This window comes from Cydia amplana, chromosome 9 (assembly GCF_948474715.1).
Source record: "Cydia amplana chromosome 9, ilCydAmpl1.1, whole genome shotgun sequence".
NCBI lineage: Eukaryota > Metazoa > Arthropoda > Insecta > Lepidoptera > Tortricidae > Cydia > Cydia amplana.
Genome location: NC_086077.1, coordinates 1,425,251 through 1,445,225, shown reverse-complemented (window position 1 = coordinate 1,445,225; position 19,975 = coordinate 1,425,251). Strand labels below are relative to the sequence as shown.

The following is a 19,975-nucleotide window of genomic DNA, read 5'->3' as shown; positions in this document are numbered from 1 at the left end:
CTCTGCTGAGTCACACATCTGATATACATCATAAACGTTCATTGTACGAGGGTTTCGAAGTGTCAAGTTGCCAACAATAAGAGCTTTTTATCGTTCCGATAGCCAGCCTTTTAGCGTTGTTAGCACTTGTCCAAAACTGACGCTCCCCAGCCAAATGTATCACTTTGTTATTTCTCCATAAAAACGATTTTAAAAGGCTTTTGTATGCCAATAGCGCCCTATTGACATTCGTCAGAAGGTACCTTATCGCGAGATCGACTCTGCGTTTGTGTTTTTGTAACATTGTTGCTTTGTGTTTATTTTGAGATATGATAAGGGTGACATTGAAGAAATTTGATGCTATAATGATTATTTATGTTAGTTTATGATGAAAGACCCATCATTATGTCAATGTTGCACGTCTATATTACTTTTAAGAATGAGTATGAAAGGAGTCCAGTCTCTTATTAACGTCATCATCATCATCATCCTGGCGTCAATCCCAGCTGTGCCCCCGCGCGGGGCGCGAGGACCCGGGGTCTCTTATTAACGTGAAGTAATGAAATGAAATACAATCTCAAGATGTATAATAAAACGCCTATGTAAATATAACGGAAGTTACAATAACGACGTTATTAATAGTTTATGTATTTAAGTACACTGAATTTTGACTCGTCCCAAACCACGTATTTAAGTACACTGAATTTTGACTCGTCTCAAACCACTTTGTCGATTATGAGTATAATCCGCTTTAGGTTAAGATATATATCATGTCCTATTTCTCGTATATCCTGCCCTACCCTACCCTGTATTGCCTAAGTGCCCTAAGTCCTTGTACGTTTCCCAATCCAAGAAATAGTGAAATCTAGCATTACATAAAAGTGAAACACGGATCAAAGTGTCAGTAGACAGTAAATAAATGTTTATTTCTCTTGTCCACAGACAGTACAACACGGCTTCCCACACAGAGCGTCCGCCCTGGCATGGGACCCTCTCCTGCGGCTCGCGGCCCTCGGCACCGCCAGCGGCGCCCTGAAGGTGTACGGGAGGCCCGGCGTGGAGCTGTACGGACAGCACACAAACCCCGACGCCGCCGTCACCGCCATACACTTCATACCCGGTGAGACACTCGACACTCCTGCTTCAAGGAGTATGGTGTTTGTATCCGGCAGGACACTTCAGCCCTGACCGTCGCCTCCCTCAGGTCAGGGCTGTCAGCATCGGTGCTTTCTGGGCATCCACTGTTTAATGGAACCTCGACACGGAAGAAGAAGGACACTTCTACTGATCTGGCTGCAACATATGCAGATCTCGCGTGTACCCTGTCCTTTAGCACTCACTCGTAGACTTTAATTTGTATAAATATGAATAGAACAGAGAACAATGCTTTGGTCAAACCAATTTGTCCCATAACACAATCCTAATGTTGCTCAGGATCCTGACAGTTCTGACAATTTGTGAATGAATATTCTTGAGGTCCCTTGACATTTTATCAGGCATCAATCAAATAGCCTAATTTGTATCCTTAATATTGTGTTACCAATTAGTGGCTAACCGATTAGTGATCCCTGTGGTATACCTAATCTTCTTCGCCCTATAAGACTTATTTTTATTATGTCTGTTTTCAGGCACTGGTCGCTTAATATCCTTATGCGACGACAACAGTCTCCACTTATGGGAGATCACAGAGAAATCCCTAGTGGAGCTAAAGTCCCACCTCCTCGAGGGCAAGAACAAGAAAGTCTCGGCGCTATGCGTCGAGTCTTCAGGCAAGAACGTGCTTCTCGGCACAGAGGGCGGGAACATATATACTATAGACTTGAACACATTCGCCATCAACGAAGATGTTATTTATCAGGAGGTTGTTATGCAAAAGTGAGTATATGTTGGAAATCCAACTTATTTTAAAGTATATGCAGATCAGGTTTTTATTTCTTAATCACAATCATTGAAGATTGAGGGTTACTTCTGGATGAGATCAGCTCAGGACCAGGACAAGTGGCGTACTAGAGCCAATGCGCAGCAGTAGGCGATAAACGGGTGATATGATCACAAATCATACACACTGTGTATTTACGCGCGTCTCCGTTTATCAAGGCTGCGATTTGACATAATTTTCGTTACTAATCCTTTCTCCATCTGTTCCAGCTGTCCAGAAGACTTCAAAGTGAACCCAGGCGCAGTAGAGGCCGTTTGCGAACACCCAAAGACGCCAGCTCGCATTCTTATCGGCTACAGCAGAGGACTGGTGGTGCTGTGGGACAGGACCAACTCTGCGCCCACACATACGTTCGTCTCCAACCAGCAGCTTGAGAGCTTGTGCTGGAATGATGACGGTTAGTTTACATTGATTCTCTTTTTAAATAGATCACAAAGTGTCGAATGGGTGAGGATGAGAATATCTTCCGCTTATAAACCATAAAGAGAAAGGTAAAAGACAATAAACTTATACCTCATACCTAAAAGCGCTAGCGTGAATTACCTGCCTGCCTGCGCGTGCCTGGTACAGAAAGGGTTAATGATGCTTTGGGACTGGCTGAACTCTGCCCTTACGCTCACGTATACGCTAGAGAATTTACGTTAGAATTAACGAAGAATTAGTACCAGTCAATACCCTCTTCTCTTGGAGACGCGTAATAAAGCTCTCGTGCGTTATTTTTTCAGGTGACCACTTCACATCATCCCACAACGACGGTTCATACGTCACATGGGAGGTCGGCGGCGGCGCCAGCGACCGCCCACTAAAGGAACCCGTCACGCCCTACGGCCCCTACCCGTGCAAGGCCATCAGCAAGATCCTCAACAGGACTAGTGTCACGGGGGAAGAGATTACTATATATGCTGGTAAGTTTAACACTACATGCGGGAGGTGGAAGGCAGCGACCGACCGCTAAAGGAACCCGTCACGCCCTACGGCCCCTACCCCTGCAAGGCCATCAGCAAGATCCTCAACAGGACTAGTGTCACGGGGGAAGAGATTACTATATATGCTGGTAAGTTTAACACTACATGCGGGAGGTGGAAGGCAGCGACCGACCGCTAAAGGAACCCGTCACGCCCTACGGCCCCTACCCCTGCAAGGCCATCAGCAAGATCCTCAACAGGACTAGTGTCACGGGGGAAGAGATTACTATATATGCTGGTAAGTTTAACACTACATGCGGGAGGTGGAAGGCAGTGACCGACCACTAAAGGAACCCGTCACGCCCTACGGCCCCTACCCCTGCAAGGCCATCAGCAAGATCCTCAACAGGACTAGTGTCACGGGGGAAGAGATTACTATATATGCTGGTAAGTTTAACACTTCATGCGGGAGGTGGAAGGCAGTGACCGACCACTAAAGGAACCCGTCACGCCCTACGGCCCCTACCCGTGCAAGGCCATCAGCAAGATCCTCAACAGGACTAGTGTCACGGGGGAAGAGATTACTATATATGCGGGTAAGTTTTAATAAAACATTTTTATATAGCAAAAGAAACCGCTGATAAAGACGAGAACAGAATAAAGGGCGCAATTTGCGATTTCTTTATAATTTTTATAAAATCGCATTTTATCGCGACCTTGAATGTTGATTTAACACTTGGATTAAACACCGACTATTATTGTATTATTTTAATTCGCTTTTCGCGTAGATTTTTAAATTAATTTTGCATGTAAAACTAATCTAATGATTTATTTTTTCCAGGCGGCATGCCCAGAGCGTCATATTCGGACAAATACACAGTAACTGTACAGCAGGGAGAAAAACACGTCGCATTCGATTTCACTAGTCGGGTATGTACCAGAAAAAAAACCGGCCAAGTGCGAGTCGGACTCGCGTTCCAAGGGTTCCGTACATTAAGTCCGACTCACGACTATTGGTAAAGAACTATTATGTGTATTTTTTTCAATGTGTCCCGAATTTCAACTTAATTGGTCTGGACCAATACCGTACCTCAAAAGGAAAAAACGGAACCCTCTTATAGGATCACTCGTGTGTCTGTCTGTCCGTCTGTCACCACCAACCAGTACCAGTAGTTTCCAAGAAACTAGGTTGTGACAGACGGACAGACAGGCACACGAGTGATCCTATAAGGGTTCCGTTTTTTCCTTTTGAGGTACGGAACCCTAAAAACAAGCCTGTTTCCCGAAGGGTAGGCAGCGATCACGGATTTCCCCTTCTAACGTTTCTGACACTCCTTTGACTTTCATATATTCCTTCGAATTTTCTTTACACAAAATCATTAATAGCTTGTATTTTATTATACAATAGGCCCCTCACCTCTCATATGATGTGATATAAAATTTGTTTTCCATGTTGCAGGTAATAGACTTCTTTACAACATCGGCAGTGCCGCCAGATGGCGCGCCGCTACAAGAGCAGCGGCCCGACACTCCGGCGCAGCTGTTCGCGCAGACTGTCAACCAAGTTGCAGCTGCTTTGGTACGTCTGTTATAATATCACATCACTTAGAATAAATTTAAAAGTGGAAAAATTACTGTCTTGGGTGAGACTTGAACTCACCGCCTCTGGATCAAGTTCAAGTCTCACCCAAGACAGTAATTTTTCCACTTTTAAATTTATTCTAAGCTTAATAGCATCGTTCGCAGACGTTTCTGCTTGTTAAAAATTAAAATCACATCACTTTGCTATAACTAAATTAGTTTTACAGATTTCAGAACAAAACTTTAGTGAGTTACTTAAAAGCAGTTTGAGAAAAACGTTCTATATCTAATTATTTTTGTGTGGGAAGGCTCATAGAGGTCTATTCGAATAGTATTTTCTTGTTATCAGTTTCTCTGACCAGAAGTATCACTTTAGATAGCTGACAGAACATATCCATTACAAGTTAAAAAGAAGAAGTCTATTCGAATAGACCTCATGGTTATCTTTTTTTTTTTCTTAATATGACGAGATATTTCGTTGCCGTAAAGACATGTAGCTATGCCCATCCTTAAAGAGAGCATCAAGGTTTTATAATTGTACGTTTTTCAAGGTGGTGCTAGCAGAGGAAGAGTTGGTAGTCATCGACTTATGTGACTCCCGTTGGCGGCCATTACGGTTACCATACCTCGTGTCCATCCACGCGTCCGCCGTAACAACAGCCCAGCTCGTCGACAACGTCGCCTCCAACGTGTACGACAACATCGTGGCGGCCGGTGAGTGTTCACTGCTACTAGTGCTGGAGATGTGGTCACCTGTGTGACTGTAGCGGCCACTACGGTTACCATACCTCGTGTCCATCTACGCGTCCGCCGTAACAACAGCCCAGCTCGTCGACAACGTCGCTTCCAACGTGTACGACAACATCGTGGCGGCCGGTGAGTGTTCACTGCTACTAGTGCTGGAGATGTGGTCACCTGTGTGACTGTAGCGGCCACTACGGTTACCATACCTCGTGTCCATCCACGCGTCCGCCGTAACAACAGCCCAGCTCGTCGACAACGTCGCCTCCAACGTGTACGACAACATCGTGGCGGCCGGTGAGTGTTCACTGCTACAAGTGCTGGAGATGTGGTCACCTGTGTGACTGTAGCGGCCACTACGGTTACCATACCTCGTGTCCATCTACGCGTCCGCCGTAACAACAGCCCAGCTCGTCGACAACGTCGCTTCCAACGTGTACGACAACATCGTGGCGGCCGGTGAGTGTTCACTGCTACTAGTGCTGGAGATGTGGTCACCTGTGTGACTGTAGCGGCCACTACGGTTACCATACCTCGTGTCCATCCACGCGTCCGCCGTAACAACAGCCCAGCTCGTCGACAACGTCGCTTCCAACGTGTACGACAACATCGTGGCGGCCGGTTAGTGTTTACTGCTACAAGTGTTGGATATGTGGTCATAGTCGGCATAGCGAGCGAGCGATCAAGTTGCTCTAACGTATTTGAACAAGCACTTTCACGTCTCAATATTAGATGCTTTTGATATCTGATGGCGAATGTACCTGCCTAGGGCATTGTGCCTGCTTTGTGTGTATAACCTTATTTAACACATTTATTGCCACCCAGCTAAATAAGACATCCGCGTCAGGCCACAAAAATTTCGTCATATAAAGCTGTAGTACCACGATCCCGACTACCGGTCGTCCGGCCTGGGAACGAAATCATAAAATACCCGGTAGGTTTTCGGCACTGAATGTGTTAACACATTTTCTCGAATTTGTGTTATGTGTTACCAGGGCAACAGCAAACCGAGAACATATACTCGCCGGGCGCGTGGCCCATCTCGGGCGGCGTGCTGTCCGGCGCGGAGGCGCCCGCCGAGCGGCAGCTGCTGCTCACCGGCCACGAGGACGGCTCCGTGCGCTTCTGGGACGTCACCGGCGTGCCCATGAAGCCGCTATACAAGTACACCACCGCTCAGCTTTTCAGGTTGGTACCAATGATTTATAACTCAAGATACGTAGTAGTAGTAGTAGTAGTAAACACTTTATTGCACAAAACAAGTACATAACACAGAGATAATCCAGTAAATGTGTACAAAGGCGAACTTATCCCGTTAAGGGATCTCTTCCAGCTAACCTTTAAGTAACTGAGAGATACATTATGAAATGGTAGTCAAACTAAGATAAACTGTACATGACGGCGAGACTTAAAAGAAGTAGCTAACCCTAGAAACATAACTAAATACGACGCGATGCATTAGGTGCAAAGGCATATACATGTATAAATATACGAAACAATTATATATCCATAAAAATATTAATACATACATTTAAATAAATATATATATATATATATATATATATATATATATACGTTATAGGCGTTCCGTTCCAAAATTGAAGCGCTTAACTTGTGACAAATTGGACAAGTTGCCTTTAGACGCGGCTGGACAAGCGAGAAATGTGCACGTGCTAACGAGCTGCACACCGAAAGAGAAAGAGACGACCTTATGTTTAACAACGAGTGTGACAATGGATGGAATGAGAAAATTAATCAAAAGAACAGATTTCTTCGTAGGCACAGACATAAATATGGAAGTATTTTTTGTGCTCCTCTAGTATGAGTATAACCTATCTATGGTTATATAATATCGTTGGTTGGTACCTGTTCGGATAGGTTTTCTATTGTTTCCCTAAAAGTTTTAAGTCATAGATAGATTACTCTTTATTCGCACACCTCAGTAAAAAATAACAGAAGAAAAGAACAATTGATTAAATGTAGAGGCAGACAACAGGCGGTCTTATCGCCCTAATCATCATAATGTATTGTTCGCCCGCATTTTCGTTAGTCATAATTCATTTGGTTCAGAAACGCGTCACTCTTCAGGATTGCCATAAAACAAACCTAACCTAACCTATCTATAGGATAACCTTACGAAAATCCTGAAAAGTTAACGGTTTCAGTTTTATGACCAATGATAATATGACAAACAATACATTATGACTTAAAACCTTATGGGAAACAAAGGGACCCCGTTCAGATATGATACTAGGATAGCAGCAAACCGAAGAGTAATATTATTAAGTTGTAGTTCTTCGAGTACCCAAAGAAGACTTTTAACCCTTTGTAAGGCATAAGGGTGTCAGAAATTACGCAAAATAGAATCCTATCACTTTGAAACAAAGTTCAAAATCATGTGGGAAATATATTCCCTCTGCCTCAGAAGTTTAAAGGCTTAAAAATGTATTTGCAACGAATAATGAAACAAGGTCTATTTCAAGAACGATATAAGTATAAAAATGGCAAATAATTAGTACTTTGTTACGTTTAATATCAAATTTGTACGATTATTTCTAGAAAGAGACCCCAAAACTATGCAAAGGAACTCTTAATCGCTCCAAAAAATAGTAACAGACTTAAAAGTTGTTATTATTTAGCTGCAGTTTCAATAATTTGCTAAGCTAAAATTTGTAACAGGCTAAAAACTTAATTTTAAATGGAAAGAGCTATATATAAAGGTACCTAATTTGTGTTGTTGTATCATTGTGTGCGCCATTAGGTACTAGGTATATTTAACAAAAGAAGCCGATGTTCTACTGTTTCTTATAACAAAAAATAGGTTTAACCTCTATTCTGATGGTCATAAGATTTCTACATTTACACAATCATATTATTCTACGACTTTGCCGAACATCGGCCTCTTTTCAATAATCGTATTAATGTCAGCGTCAGCTAACGAACGTTTTGCTTATCATTTGCTACAAAGCGGGCTGAAAAGATCGTCTCCGAGGTAACACCAATAATTTGTATGCATGATTTCAGTTCTGCTTGCTTAATAAATTTTATATAAATATTGCATACTAAGGAGAGGCTACTCATCTAACAAAGCGTCATCAAACGGTCGGATAATTTTAAATTAGAAATATTCTTAATAATCTGTAATTCTATTCTTTCGTCATAAACAATTCGCCTCTTTTTAAAATGCCAGCCATACATACTTACATATTTAACGTTTTGTTCCACAGAAGGCCTATCTTTATAATTACTATTTAGTTGCATTGTTTAATATAATGCCTGCTTACTGCTTTTTTATTATGTGTTTTTCTCCCTTCTCCATTATGGAATCTACTACTAAAGGTGCTATGTTAAATATAATACAATAAATAATGCAAATCTCTCATATTAACATATAATATTTTGAGAATAATAAATTCAATAAAATAAAAAAACAACGGGTTGCACTCCGGGTGTGCCGACAGAAGTGAAAACTCGATGACATCTTACGCTCTCGCGAGTTTAACATTTGTTCCCCATCACAAAAAGTGCACAGCGCCGGTAAAGAAGTTTTCTCAAAAATGGACGGCAAAGTCGACGTTGCCGGTTAAAAAATAGGTCGCGAAGTGCGTAGTTTATGGTCATTCAAAAAATTAAAAAGTTAAAAACATTGCAGTCTCGATTTCGGGACTGCAATGTCGCATACAAATTCCATTATTTAACGAGTTCCAAACTTTTTAAAACTTTAAATGGCCATATCAAATGAAGGCATAGGTCCCTTAAACAGCCAAACAGATGATCAGCACTTATTATTATAAAGCCTATAACAGACTATCGCACCGCACCGCGACCTTGGAGCGTCGCACCTATAAGTGAGAGCTAGAAACAGATATCTCTTTCTCGCTCTCACTTATGGGTGCGACGCTCCAAGGTCGCGGTGCGGTGCGATAGTCTGTTACAGGCTTAATGTTGGTACCGTGACTATTTAGGTGTCTCAAATAGGTTGGCGTATTTTCAGCAGAAAAATACACTTCTTTTTTTTTTTAAAGGCGGCAAGCAAATTTTTTTAATGGTTGTATTTTTTTCTGTGAAAATTAGAACGTTGCTTCTGTAAGTTCTGTAAAATATTTCTATTTCTTGCACCATTTTTGAGAAAAGCACTATATATGACTCGGCTGGAAGGCTACTTGCTGGCTTCGGATTCAATTAAACGGACTCCCAAGGTCGTCCGTTTAAAACGAATCCTCAGCCTGCAAGTAGCTACTTCCGAACCTCGACAATAATGTACTATTTCACTTCAATAATTACAATCAACTGTTATTCTTACAGCGGTGAAGAGATCGGGGAAACAAATGACAGTCAAACAGACGAGGAGGAATGGCCGCCCTTCAAGAGAGTGGGCACTTTCGACCCGTACAGCGACGACCCGCGGCTGGCTGTCAAACGGGTAACCATTCTGTTGTACACTTGACTCACCAGTGGTGGGCCTTATGTCATTGTAATAAGGCTTATGACTGATCCGTTAACGAATGTTGACAAACATAATTCTTTTAACAGTATTTCAACCGCAATTTCTGTTCGTGTCGGAAGTCTGCCCTACAGTTCACTAATATAGACACATTCATATTTCACGCGAAGCAGTTTTTGTCCACTACTACGTGCTCTATTACGTCGTATCGTTTCCCAAATCGTTTTAAGTCATAATGTATTGTTTGCCCGCATTTTCGTTAGTCATAATTCATTTGGTTCATCAAACGCATCGCTTTTCAGGATTGCCATAAAACAAAGCTTTTTTTTATGAAATTATGACCCAGTGGGAATCCCTATGATAATATGACAAACAATACATTATGATTTAAAACTCTATGGGAAACAACGGGACCCCTCTATTACGTCTTGTTGCTTAAATTTGACATTTACATTCATGCACGCAACCTAACCTAACATTGTTATATAATGACAGGTGATCCTCTGCCCTCTGTCGGGAATGTTGACGATCGGCGGCGCGGCGGGACACGTCGTCATCGCCAGCTTGAAGAACGCCTCCAACACCGCCGAGGTTAAGGTACGAACGAATCATGAGCACTAATCTATCTCTTTAGCAATAGTTATAGTTTGTCAAAGGACTGTCTCATTTCAAACATAGATAGAGAGAATCATACTATCTTTGTCTTACACTAGTACAAGCACCCAAAAGAAAAGGATGAGTATAGTTTTCCTGGTTCTTACTGACTGACAAATTGGTTTGACCAACTATAACTTCTAGTTCTGTAGTTGAAATGTTGGTTTCATTTCACCATTTCTTAAGGTCTTAAGAAACATTATAGTACAGAAAATGAAGTTGATTTCCTTTTATTTTTAAATCAAACTTAACGAAACAAATGGAACTCTGTATTTATTGAAAATTGTTTTATCCCTCTTCCAGGCATAGTACGAATTATAGACCCTATGGTCTATACGCGCCAATAGAATATTAACTTAAGCATTACGATTTAAGGTTCAAATTAGATTGCACTTTTGAGAAATGTGACTTGTCTTCAAATTAACTATCAAAGCTGAATGAATTGGAATATATTTGTACTTGGATTTAGAAAACCTTGCAGATTGGGGCGACCTGTAAATGATTTAATTCCATTTAAGTAATCAATATATTTGACCCTGGGAGGTACTATTAGTAATATGATGACCACAAGTGTATAGTATGGCTCTTCTGAGGTGAACTTTTCGCTTCGGACCTTAATCTTTCAAACAAAGGCCATTGTCTCTATTATCGCAAAGCCGCTAGTTCGAGCGTTAGCACGTGCCAGTACAACATTCATATTGAAAAACAACCGGTATCGTCATAGTATTAAGGTTCACATTTAATGTCACTGATATTCTAGATATTACGTTTTGGTAGTGTAGGAGGATAGACCGCCCCGAAGCGATACGGCACTCATATTATTTTGATACTTAGTGTGGTGTTAAAAATGAAACGTGGTTATTTATGATAAAGCGTTGTATATTTGTTATATATAACAAAATCTAAGGTAACAATGTAAATTTAAGATTAATAAGTTTAACATAGGTATAATCAACATTTTTCCGTGTAGGTATATAAACAGTTATACGTACTTACTACTAGATAAAATCGTGTCTTAAAAAATCAGATATCATAAATTTCTTGCAATCAAAATCCAGGGTCACGTAAGCAGGTCGTCAAGTTTTTAACAATATCGGGCAGAGTACTTATATAAATAACACAAAGCACACGGTTAGGATATTAGAAACCGACTAAAGCCTGATTTAGGGTCGCTAAATGATAAAATAATGTGCCCCACTACTCATGCACACGGATCTTGCACACCGCTCTTCTCATAAACCTATTGTATTTACCTATGCAAGACAATAGTGGTCAGATCGCAAATCCTTATCAGTGTTTTTATTGTCACTATGCGTCGGCATCACATCAGAGGTGCTAATTTCACAGTAGATATCGTTATTTTAAAGATAAGAAAAAATAACAATGCTTGCAGCTGCACCTTTGTAAATTATTACATTTACCACCGCAAGCTAATAATTTAAATAAAACAATATAATAAATATGTAACCACGTTTCATTTTTAACACCACACTAAGTATCAAAATAATATGAGTGCCGTATCGCTTCGGGGCGGTCTATGATCCTACACTACCAAAACGTAATATCTAGAATATCAGTGACATTCAATTTGAACCTTAATACTATGACGATACCGGTTGTTATTCAATATGAATGTTGTGCTGGCACGTGCTAACGCTCGAGCTAGCGGCTTTGCGATAATAGAGACAATGGCCTTTGTTTGAAAGATTAAGGTTCGAAGCGAAAAGTTCACCTGAGAAGAGCCATACTATACTTTATGTAGTTATTTATTTATATTGCAGTCAGTGTCAGTGAACATCGTGTCGGATCGCGACGGGTTCGTGTGGAAGGGCCACGACCAGCTCACGCTACGCCCCGGCACACTCACATTCCCACAGGGTTACCAGGTATACACTTGTTTCATTATGTTTTTTAACAAGCTTTTATTAGGTCGACCTGTATGTAACTAACATGTAATGGAATCTAAGGTAACTAATTTAACCATCTTCCAAGGATCGTAGCGTCATGAAAATTGGCAGCTGTATGTAGTTCTGATGACAATATGCTACTGTCGAACTGATCTGATGATGGAGACAGGAGGTGGCCATAGGAACTCTGTGATGAAACAACGCAACCTAATTGTGTTAGGGGTTTTTAGAATTGTCTCGATGAGTATTAGTTGTCTGTCGTAAGAAAAGTACAGTCAGCGATAAAAGATTGTACCAAAAATTTAATTTTTGCCAAAAACTTTTTTTCAAATTACGTAGATGCGAACTTATTTTTACAGTAAAGTAAAATACGTACTTTAGATAGGAGCCTCACATAGATAGAATACATCAGAAAATTTGGGGCGTCGTGGCCGGGTGGTCTAGTGGTAAGGACGTTAGCCGCGTAAGCTGAAGACGCGGGTTCGATTCCCGCCTCGGCCACCGGTGGACTTGGTCACTTTTTTTTAGTGTATGTTATCTATTTCATTTTACAATTATTTTGTATTTTTATATATGTATAATTATTATAAAGGATCGCAGCAAAATGTAAGGGTAAATGCAGAATACGTTGCGGTGCGATCGGTTTAAATCAATTTACCGAGAATAACACGAGTGATCAATTGATGTGAAGTCATTTTTTTTGTTTTGATTGCGTCCCATTATTTGAAAATCGATAAAATCTTGCATTAACTATGCCGATGTGCAAGGAATGCCAAGTTTCTTGTATTAATCAATGATATTATATAAACATAGATAGGTTATACTCATATTTGAGGAGCACAGAAAATACTTCCATATTTATTTCTGTGCCTATGAAGAAATCTGTTATTTTTGATTAATATTCTCATTCCATCCGTCTTTGTCACACTCGTTGTTAAACATAAGGTCGACCCTTTCTCTTTCGGTGTGCGGGAGCTTGTTAGCACGTGCACATTCCTCGCTTGTCCAGCCGCGACTAAAGGAAACTTGTCCAATTCGTCACAAGTTCAGCGCTTCAATTTTGGAACGCCTATAGCCTATCTTGAGTTATAAATCATTGGTATTAATGAGTTGGTCCTATAGGCGACGTCGGTGGTGCAAGTGTCGCCGCCGGCGGCGGTGACGGCGCTGGCCGCGCAGTGGGAGTGGGGCGTGGTGTGTGCAGGCACGGCGCACGGGCTGTGCGCGCTCGACGCCATACAGGCGCGCGCGCTCGCCGTCAAGTGCACGCTCAACCCGCACGGTACGACATGGCGACATACAGTACATACGTTTTTGGGTATCCAATAACTGTCTAATGGGGCTATTCATAAATTACGTCATTTCAATTTGTGGGGGGGTCTCTGGACATCGGATTTGAAGCATGATTTTGTACGTTTTTAGAGGGGGGGGGGTCAAAAATAGATGACGTAATTTATGAACAGCCCCATTCATCAAAAAATTGCAATGTTAAATTTCGTATTTACTGCACTAATTTATTAATTAATTTTTATTTATATGATAATATTAAGAGTTTATAACACATACAAGCTTAGAGTCAGACCAAGAAAAGTCTTCAACGATTTTGATAGCACACGCAGTACAAGTGTTACTTTAAACGTCAAACTTCTATGAACGTATAAATAACACATGCCCTGCGTGCGCTATCAAAATCATTGCAGACTTATCTTGGTCTAACTCTATTGGATTATTTCAGATTGAATAAACATTTGTTGTTTTAGACCACTCCGGCGCAGGCGACACGCCCATCTCCCGCCGGAAGTCATTCAAGAAGTCCCTGCGCGAGTCCTTCCGGCGCCTGCGCAAGGGCCGCTCGCAGCGCCGCGCCACAACCGCCACCAGCCCCGCCTCGCCCACGCAGGTAATAATGAACCTTATGTCTAACACATAAGGTCTGCTTTTGCTCGAGTACCCGCTAGTCGCTTAGGCAGCAACCTCGCCTCGCCCGCGCAGTTAATAATGAACCCTATGTCTAACACATAAGGTGTGCTTTTGCTCGAGTACCCGCGAGTCGCTCAGTCAGCAACCTCGCCTCGCCCGCGCAGGTAATAATCAACCTTATATCTAACACGTAAGGTGTGCTGTTGCTCGAATACCCGCGAGTCGTTCAGTCAGCAGCCCCGCCTCGCCCGCGCAGGTTATAATGAACCTTATGTCTAACACATAAGGTGTGCTTTTGCTCGAGTACCCGCGGTAATAATGAACTCTATTAACAACGCGTAAAGTGTACTTTAGCGTCAATTCAACAACCCGGGCTCTCACGCGCAGGTAAAAATAGACTATAAGTTCATCTTTTCTAAAAGTTCCTTTGATTGTGTAAAACTGTATTCTACAGTCGCCATCAGATATATCGGAGCGGCCAAGGTGCTCACAAATATCTGAGCACGCCTCTATTGTCAAGGCGTTAGAGTGCTTGTTCAGATATTGTGAACACTTTAACCGCTCCGATATATCTAATGGCGACTGTACAATATCATAATTTTATAATCGTTATTTTTCTGTACAGCCCGCCAAGAAGCCCATAATACCATCACCAGTAGAAGAAGCAGACGTGAAACCAGTGGAGCGGGCAGTCGAAGCGAGATCTAACGACGACGGTTTCGGTTCCATGGTGCGGAGTCTATACTTCGCACGGACGTTCCTTATCAACAGTAAGTACATTGTATTCCACCATCAGAGACGTGAAACCAGTAACCCGAGCAGTTTAAGTGAGATCCAACGACGACGATTTCGGTTATATGATAGATACCAACCATTGTTACACCAATAGCAGTTAGTAGTAATGAATTCAGTCAAGTGTACTTGATGTTCCTCATTAACAGTAAGTTATATGACAGATTGAGTTGATACCATTATATCACTAGTAGAAGTCATTCTCAATCCGGTCGAACAACACATCGACTGATGCTGTATGTTCACATTCTTAATTGAACATTTGACCCAATTTAAGCACTGTTGCCAAAGATATAAGAACGTTTATTCGGTGCTAAATCATTACATACTATAAAACTAAGTCGATTCCCGCTGTCTGTCCCTATGTATGCTTAGATCTTTAAAACTACGCAACGGTTTTTTTAAATAGATAGAGTGATTCAAGAGGAAGGTTTATGTATAATTTGTTAACCCGTGCGAAGCCGGGGCGGAGCGCTAGTTTTGTATAAAATTGCGATGTAGCAATTTTAAGGAGTTAACTTCAGAAGTACGTATAAGCACAGGAGACGATTCCGAAATTGAATGCGCTATTAATATATTACAGTACATATGGGGCTACTTTTCCGCACTAGTGCGTAAAATAGCATTTTTCGTGCGATGTCGAAACTTTAAAGTGCCATATGTACTGTAAAACGTTGTTCGATACACGTGCGAATAGGTAATTCGCAACTCGTGTCGATTTAAAACACTCCCTTCGGTCGTGTTTTAATTTATCGCCACTCGTTTCGAAATTCCTCTCTTTCGCACTTGTATCGAAAATAACTATTGTATTACAGCACAAAGCTCGACACCCACACTCTGGGCGGGCACCAACAACGGCACCGTGTACGCGTTCACGCTCACCATCCCCAACACCAACAAGAGGAAAGACGAACAGGTACTGCCCACTTATCTGCTCCTTCCGAAGCTGTCAATAAAATATCCCTTCAATCTATCACTCACACTAGAAACTATTTCCAGAGCACACACTTCTAAATGCCTGTGTAAACGCACGATAAAATTGTGATTACGTAATACAAGATTAAACGTTAACGTACAGTCAAGTAATTTAATTTTCAACCCACCTAAGGTTCAATATCGTATAGCAAACTGACACCATAAGAGCTAAAAATAAAATATCGTTTATTTCAGGCTTAGAGCCCATAATACACTGAGACAACTTACACATAGTACAAGTTATACACTTAAACGTAACAATGGCATACTATATACAATACATTATAAAATACAATAAAAATAATCTAAAATGAATATGAAATGTTGTGTTACTTAACAAAGTACGTCATTTAGCCCAGTTATGGGACACATTAGAGCACTACATTACTTTGACATGTCGACCTGAATGCATTGTGAATGTCACGAAATTTCAACGAAATGGGTAGGGAATTAATTCCTTGATTGTACCGACTACTTTCTAACTACGTTCGTTAGCTTGTAAATTGGGAGTCGCGTGTTCGATACGACGTGTTACGATTTAGCAGTTACTGCTCGATAACTGTAAAATACTTGCGTTGATTATTGCTTTTTGTATGTATTCTACAATTTCTACACTACTAACACAGAATAAATAATAGTATTAGGTACAGAAGACTCACTCTCTAACAAAACGCGTCTGTTACGATCAGCACAGATATGGCCGCTAGGTGGCGACAGCGCCACGCGCGGCTTATGGCTAGCCACCAAAATTCGTGTGTAACGGATGTACTGTTAGCTACCTGTAGCAATGCGACGAAATCGCATAGTGAGACACGCCTGCCACTAAAGCTTTGGTTTCCTCCGATAGCGGTGCCGTCATATGGCGGCCGTCTCCATACAAATACTACGACATCCATATTTAGCCGTATTATTTAGTATGGAGACGGCCGCTATATGACGGCACCGCTATCCTAGGAAAACCGATCTTAATTGGTTTTTGATTAGGTCACGTGCACGCTGGCGAAAGAGATCCAGCTCAAACACCGCGCGCCCGTCATAGGCATCACAGTATTGGACGGAGCTGCCGTGCCGCTACCGGATCCTTTAGAGGTAATCAACCCTTTATGTATACCATCTATTTATTTATGATATAGGCATAAATTCTGACATAGGCCTCCTCTCTATTTCTCCACGCCCGATTTTGATTCATCAATAAGAGCCACCCCACACTAGCGTCTTTTGGGCGTCGGCGTCTATAGCTCGTTTTTTTTAGCATTAGAAGGAACTTGAAAGAAGGTAAGCGATCTTGACATGTCTTTTAATTGAAAAACGCTATTTAAAAAACCGGCCAAGTGCGAGTCGGACTCGCGCACGGAGGGTTCCGCACCATCAACAAAAAATAGAGCAAAACAAGCAAAAAAACGGTCACCCATCCAAGTACTGATCCCGCCCGACGTTGCTTAACTTCGGTCAAAAATGACGTTTGTTGTATGGGAGCCCCACTTAAATCTTTATTTTATTCTGTTTTTAGTATGTTGTTATAGCGGCAACAGAAATACATCATCTGTGAAAATTTCAACTGTCTAGCTATCACGGTTCGTGAGATACAGCCTGGTGACAGACGGACGGACAGACGGACGGACGGACGGGATAGGGTCTCGTTTTTACCCTTTGGGTACGGAACCCTAAAAATCAGCAACTATTACTTATGAAAGCAGAAGAATATAAATGATCGTATTAGATTCATAATTGTTACATATTTGCCATTATTTATTATTAAAACGTGTTTTTCAATAAAAAGACACGTCAAGATTGTTTACCTTATTTCTAATGCTAAAAAAAAACGAACTATAGTCATACACTTTTCGTCGGGTAGCTGCACAAATCTCTGTTTTTTATATTTTGCTGGAACATCAGTTAGCCGCGACCACGACCAGTGAAACCTGTGTCGAAACGTCGGTAAATAAAGGTATTAAAACAAATTTCGCGATGACCCGTCTATAAATGTGAGTTAATATGTTTTTGACAAGTTTTCACGGACAATAAAATATGACATTGGTACATCAAGGCGGTTTGTTTACAAAGGGCCTGCCGGGAAACGCGAACTAGAAACTCAGCTATCTGCTTCTTTATCGCTCGAATATGCAAGAGTGATAGAGAAGTTAGATAACAAAATTTCGACTCTCTCGTTTGCGATAGACCCTTAGATTTAGATTTAAGACTATTGCTGTGCCCTACCAGGGTCCATGTGAAACTCACTTTCACTATGTAACACCAATGTAACAACCATGGATGCAATAAATAAATTATGAATTATGAATTGTGACGGATTGTGGAAGTGGCGTTCCCTAGGCAGTTTCGCGTAATATTCCCTATTTATGTAATTTATTCCAATTATATTTGCAGTAATAGTACAGTAAAACCCGCTTAATACGATCACGTTTAATACGATTTCCCGCATAATACGCCATTTCACGCCGGTCCCTGCAGCTTTGGGCCTGTATTCATACAGATTTTCACGGTTAATACGACTCGCGTCCCGCTTAATACGCCATCTAAAATGTATATATTACTTATCCGTCCCGTTACGCACCATCTGCACGTTTGTTTTTTGACATAAACGTCGTATTGTTATGCAAAACGCCGTTAGCCAACATTTCAATGTGTTTATTACCTACCTTAGGTTTTTTGTTTTATCTAATATCTTTTGTCGGGTCCTTATCGGGGTGAGAATTTGATGTCAGTTGCTTGACCATTATGGACCACGGAGTGCAAGCTATCGCTCACAGATTTATCTGCAGGCAGTTACTGCACAACTTTCTAGTTGAGCCTGTCGTTAGGGTTCCTAGATTATTTAACTGCGTGTGAACTTATACCTTACCTACACTTAGATTTAATTCGCTCATTATAACCGTTATTATAGTTTTTTTTTTGTTCACGTTTAATACGATTTCCCGTTTAAGACGCTTTTTTTGCTAGGTCCCCTCAGAATCGTCTTAAGCGGGTTCTACTGTATGTGTATGTATCAGGTGGAGCGAGGCGTGGCGTCCCTGCCCGAGCCGGGCACGCACCGCGTGTGCATCACGTCGGAGGAGCAGTTCAAGGTGTTCACGCTGCCCTCGCTCAAGCCGCACCACAAGTACAAGCTCACGGCGCACGAGGGCGCTAGAGTGAGTACTTCATTTACTAGACTAGATTAACAGTAATCTAAAATTACTTATGTTTTACTAAAATAGGAATGTGAATTGTCTCGAGAGGCAATATTCATGTTAAGCATCTCGGTTTGCGTAAAGTGGTAACACACTATCGCACCGCACCGCGACCTTAGAGCGTCGCACCCATAATTCGCCTCGGCTGAGCTTGATTCTCGGCTTGAGCTCGGCTATGATTTGATAATTTGTTCAACTTTCTTTTTTCAAACAGTGGAGACAATTTAGTCACTATGGAATTTATATGAAACAGATCAACGTCGCAGTCAAGTTTACTTACTGTTTATAGTTCTATCTAATTTATTAAAAAGAAATACGTCAAAAAATAACTGGTGTCTTAAGTTTATCTAATATTTTTTGATGCTGTATTTCGTGCACGGTGTGCATTTATTTCAAATATAGTTTACCGTGCGAAACTTCCCTCCCCCCACGGCAGTTTCCTTGTGAGGCGCTTCGTTCTGAATGGTTGTGGATAATTCTACAATTCCAGGATCTATCGTCGTAGTTCTAACTTGAATTTATAAAGAGTCTGTTTTACATCAGGTCCGGCGGACAGCGTTCGCGTGGTTCGAGTGCGGCGGCTCGGGCGACGCGCCGCACCGCGAGTGGTGCCTGCTGTGCCTCACCAACCTCGGCGACTGCCTCGTGCTCAGCCCCGAGCTGCGCCGCCAGCTCAACGCCGCCGCCGTGCGCAAGGAGGACATCAAGTCAGTACTACACATTAACCATAATCGTTCGCGTGGTTCGAGTGTCTGGGGGCGGGCGACGCGCCGCACCGCGAGTGGTGCCTGCTGTGCCTCACCAACCTCGGCGACTGCCTCGTGCTCAGCCCCGAGCTGCGCCGCCAGCTCAACGCCGCCGCCGTGCGCAAGGAGGACATCAAGTCAGTACTACACATTAACCATAATCGTTCGCGTGGTTCGAGTGTCTGGGGGCGGGCGACGCGCCGC

General features: G+C 41.9%; 1 protein-coding gene and 1 non-coding gene across 2 annotated transcripts in view; both read left to right on the top strand.

Annotated features, from left to right (window-relative positions):
- The window catches only part of LOC134650936 (lethal(2) giant larvae protein homolog 1), a 78,296-nt gene that overhangs the window by 43,641 nt on the left and 14,680 nt on the right, over positions 1 to 19,975 (top strand). Inside the window, exons 3-20 of the mRNA XM_063505890.1 lie at positions 922 to 1,099; positions 1,608 to 1,854; positions 2,128 to 2,315; positions 2,644 to 2,823; positions 3,665 to 3,753; positions 4,283 to 4,402; positions 4,956 to 5,118; positions 6,141 to 6,333; positions 9,451 to 9,568; positions 10,085 to 10,186; positions 12,025 to 12,129; positions 13,273 to 13,432; positions 13,911 to 14,050; positions 14,696 to 14,840; positions 15,678 to 15,778; positions 16,822 to 16,926; positions 18,846 to 18,986; positions 19,569 to 19,732. Of these exons, the coding sequence (XP_063361960.1) occupies positions 922 to 1,099; positions 1,608 to 1,854; positions 2,128 to 2,315; positions 2,644 to 2,823; positions 3,665 to 3,753; positions 4,283 to 4,402; positions 4,956 to 5,118; positions 6,141 to 6,333; positions 9,451 to 9,568; positions 10,085 to 10,186; positions 12,025 to 12,129; positions 13,273 to 13,432; positions 13,911 to 14,050; positions 14,696 to 14,840; positions 15,678 to 15,778; positions 16,822 to 16,926; positions 18,846 to 18,986; positions 19,569 to 19,732 (2,639 nt within the window). The remainder of the gene's footprint in view (positions 1 to 921; positions 1,100 to 1,607; positions 1,855 to 2,127; positions 2,316 to 2,643; positions 2,824 to 3,664; positions 3,754 to 4,282; positions 4,403 to 4,955; positions 5,119 to 6,140; positions 6,334 to 9,450; positions 9,569 to 10,084; positions 10,187 to 12,024; positions 12,130 to 13,272; positions 13,433 to 13,910; positions 14,051 to 14,695; positions 14,841 to 15,677; positions 15,779 to 16,821; positions 16,927 to 18,845; positions 18,987 to 19,568; positions 19,733 to 19,975) is intronic.
- Trnat-cgu (transfer RNA threonine (anticodon CGU)) lies at positions 12,580 to 12,651 on the top strand. The gene has a single exon. It is a non-coding gene; the product is annotated as a tRNA-Thr (tRNA).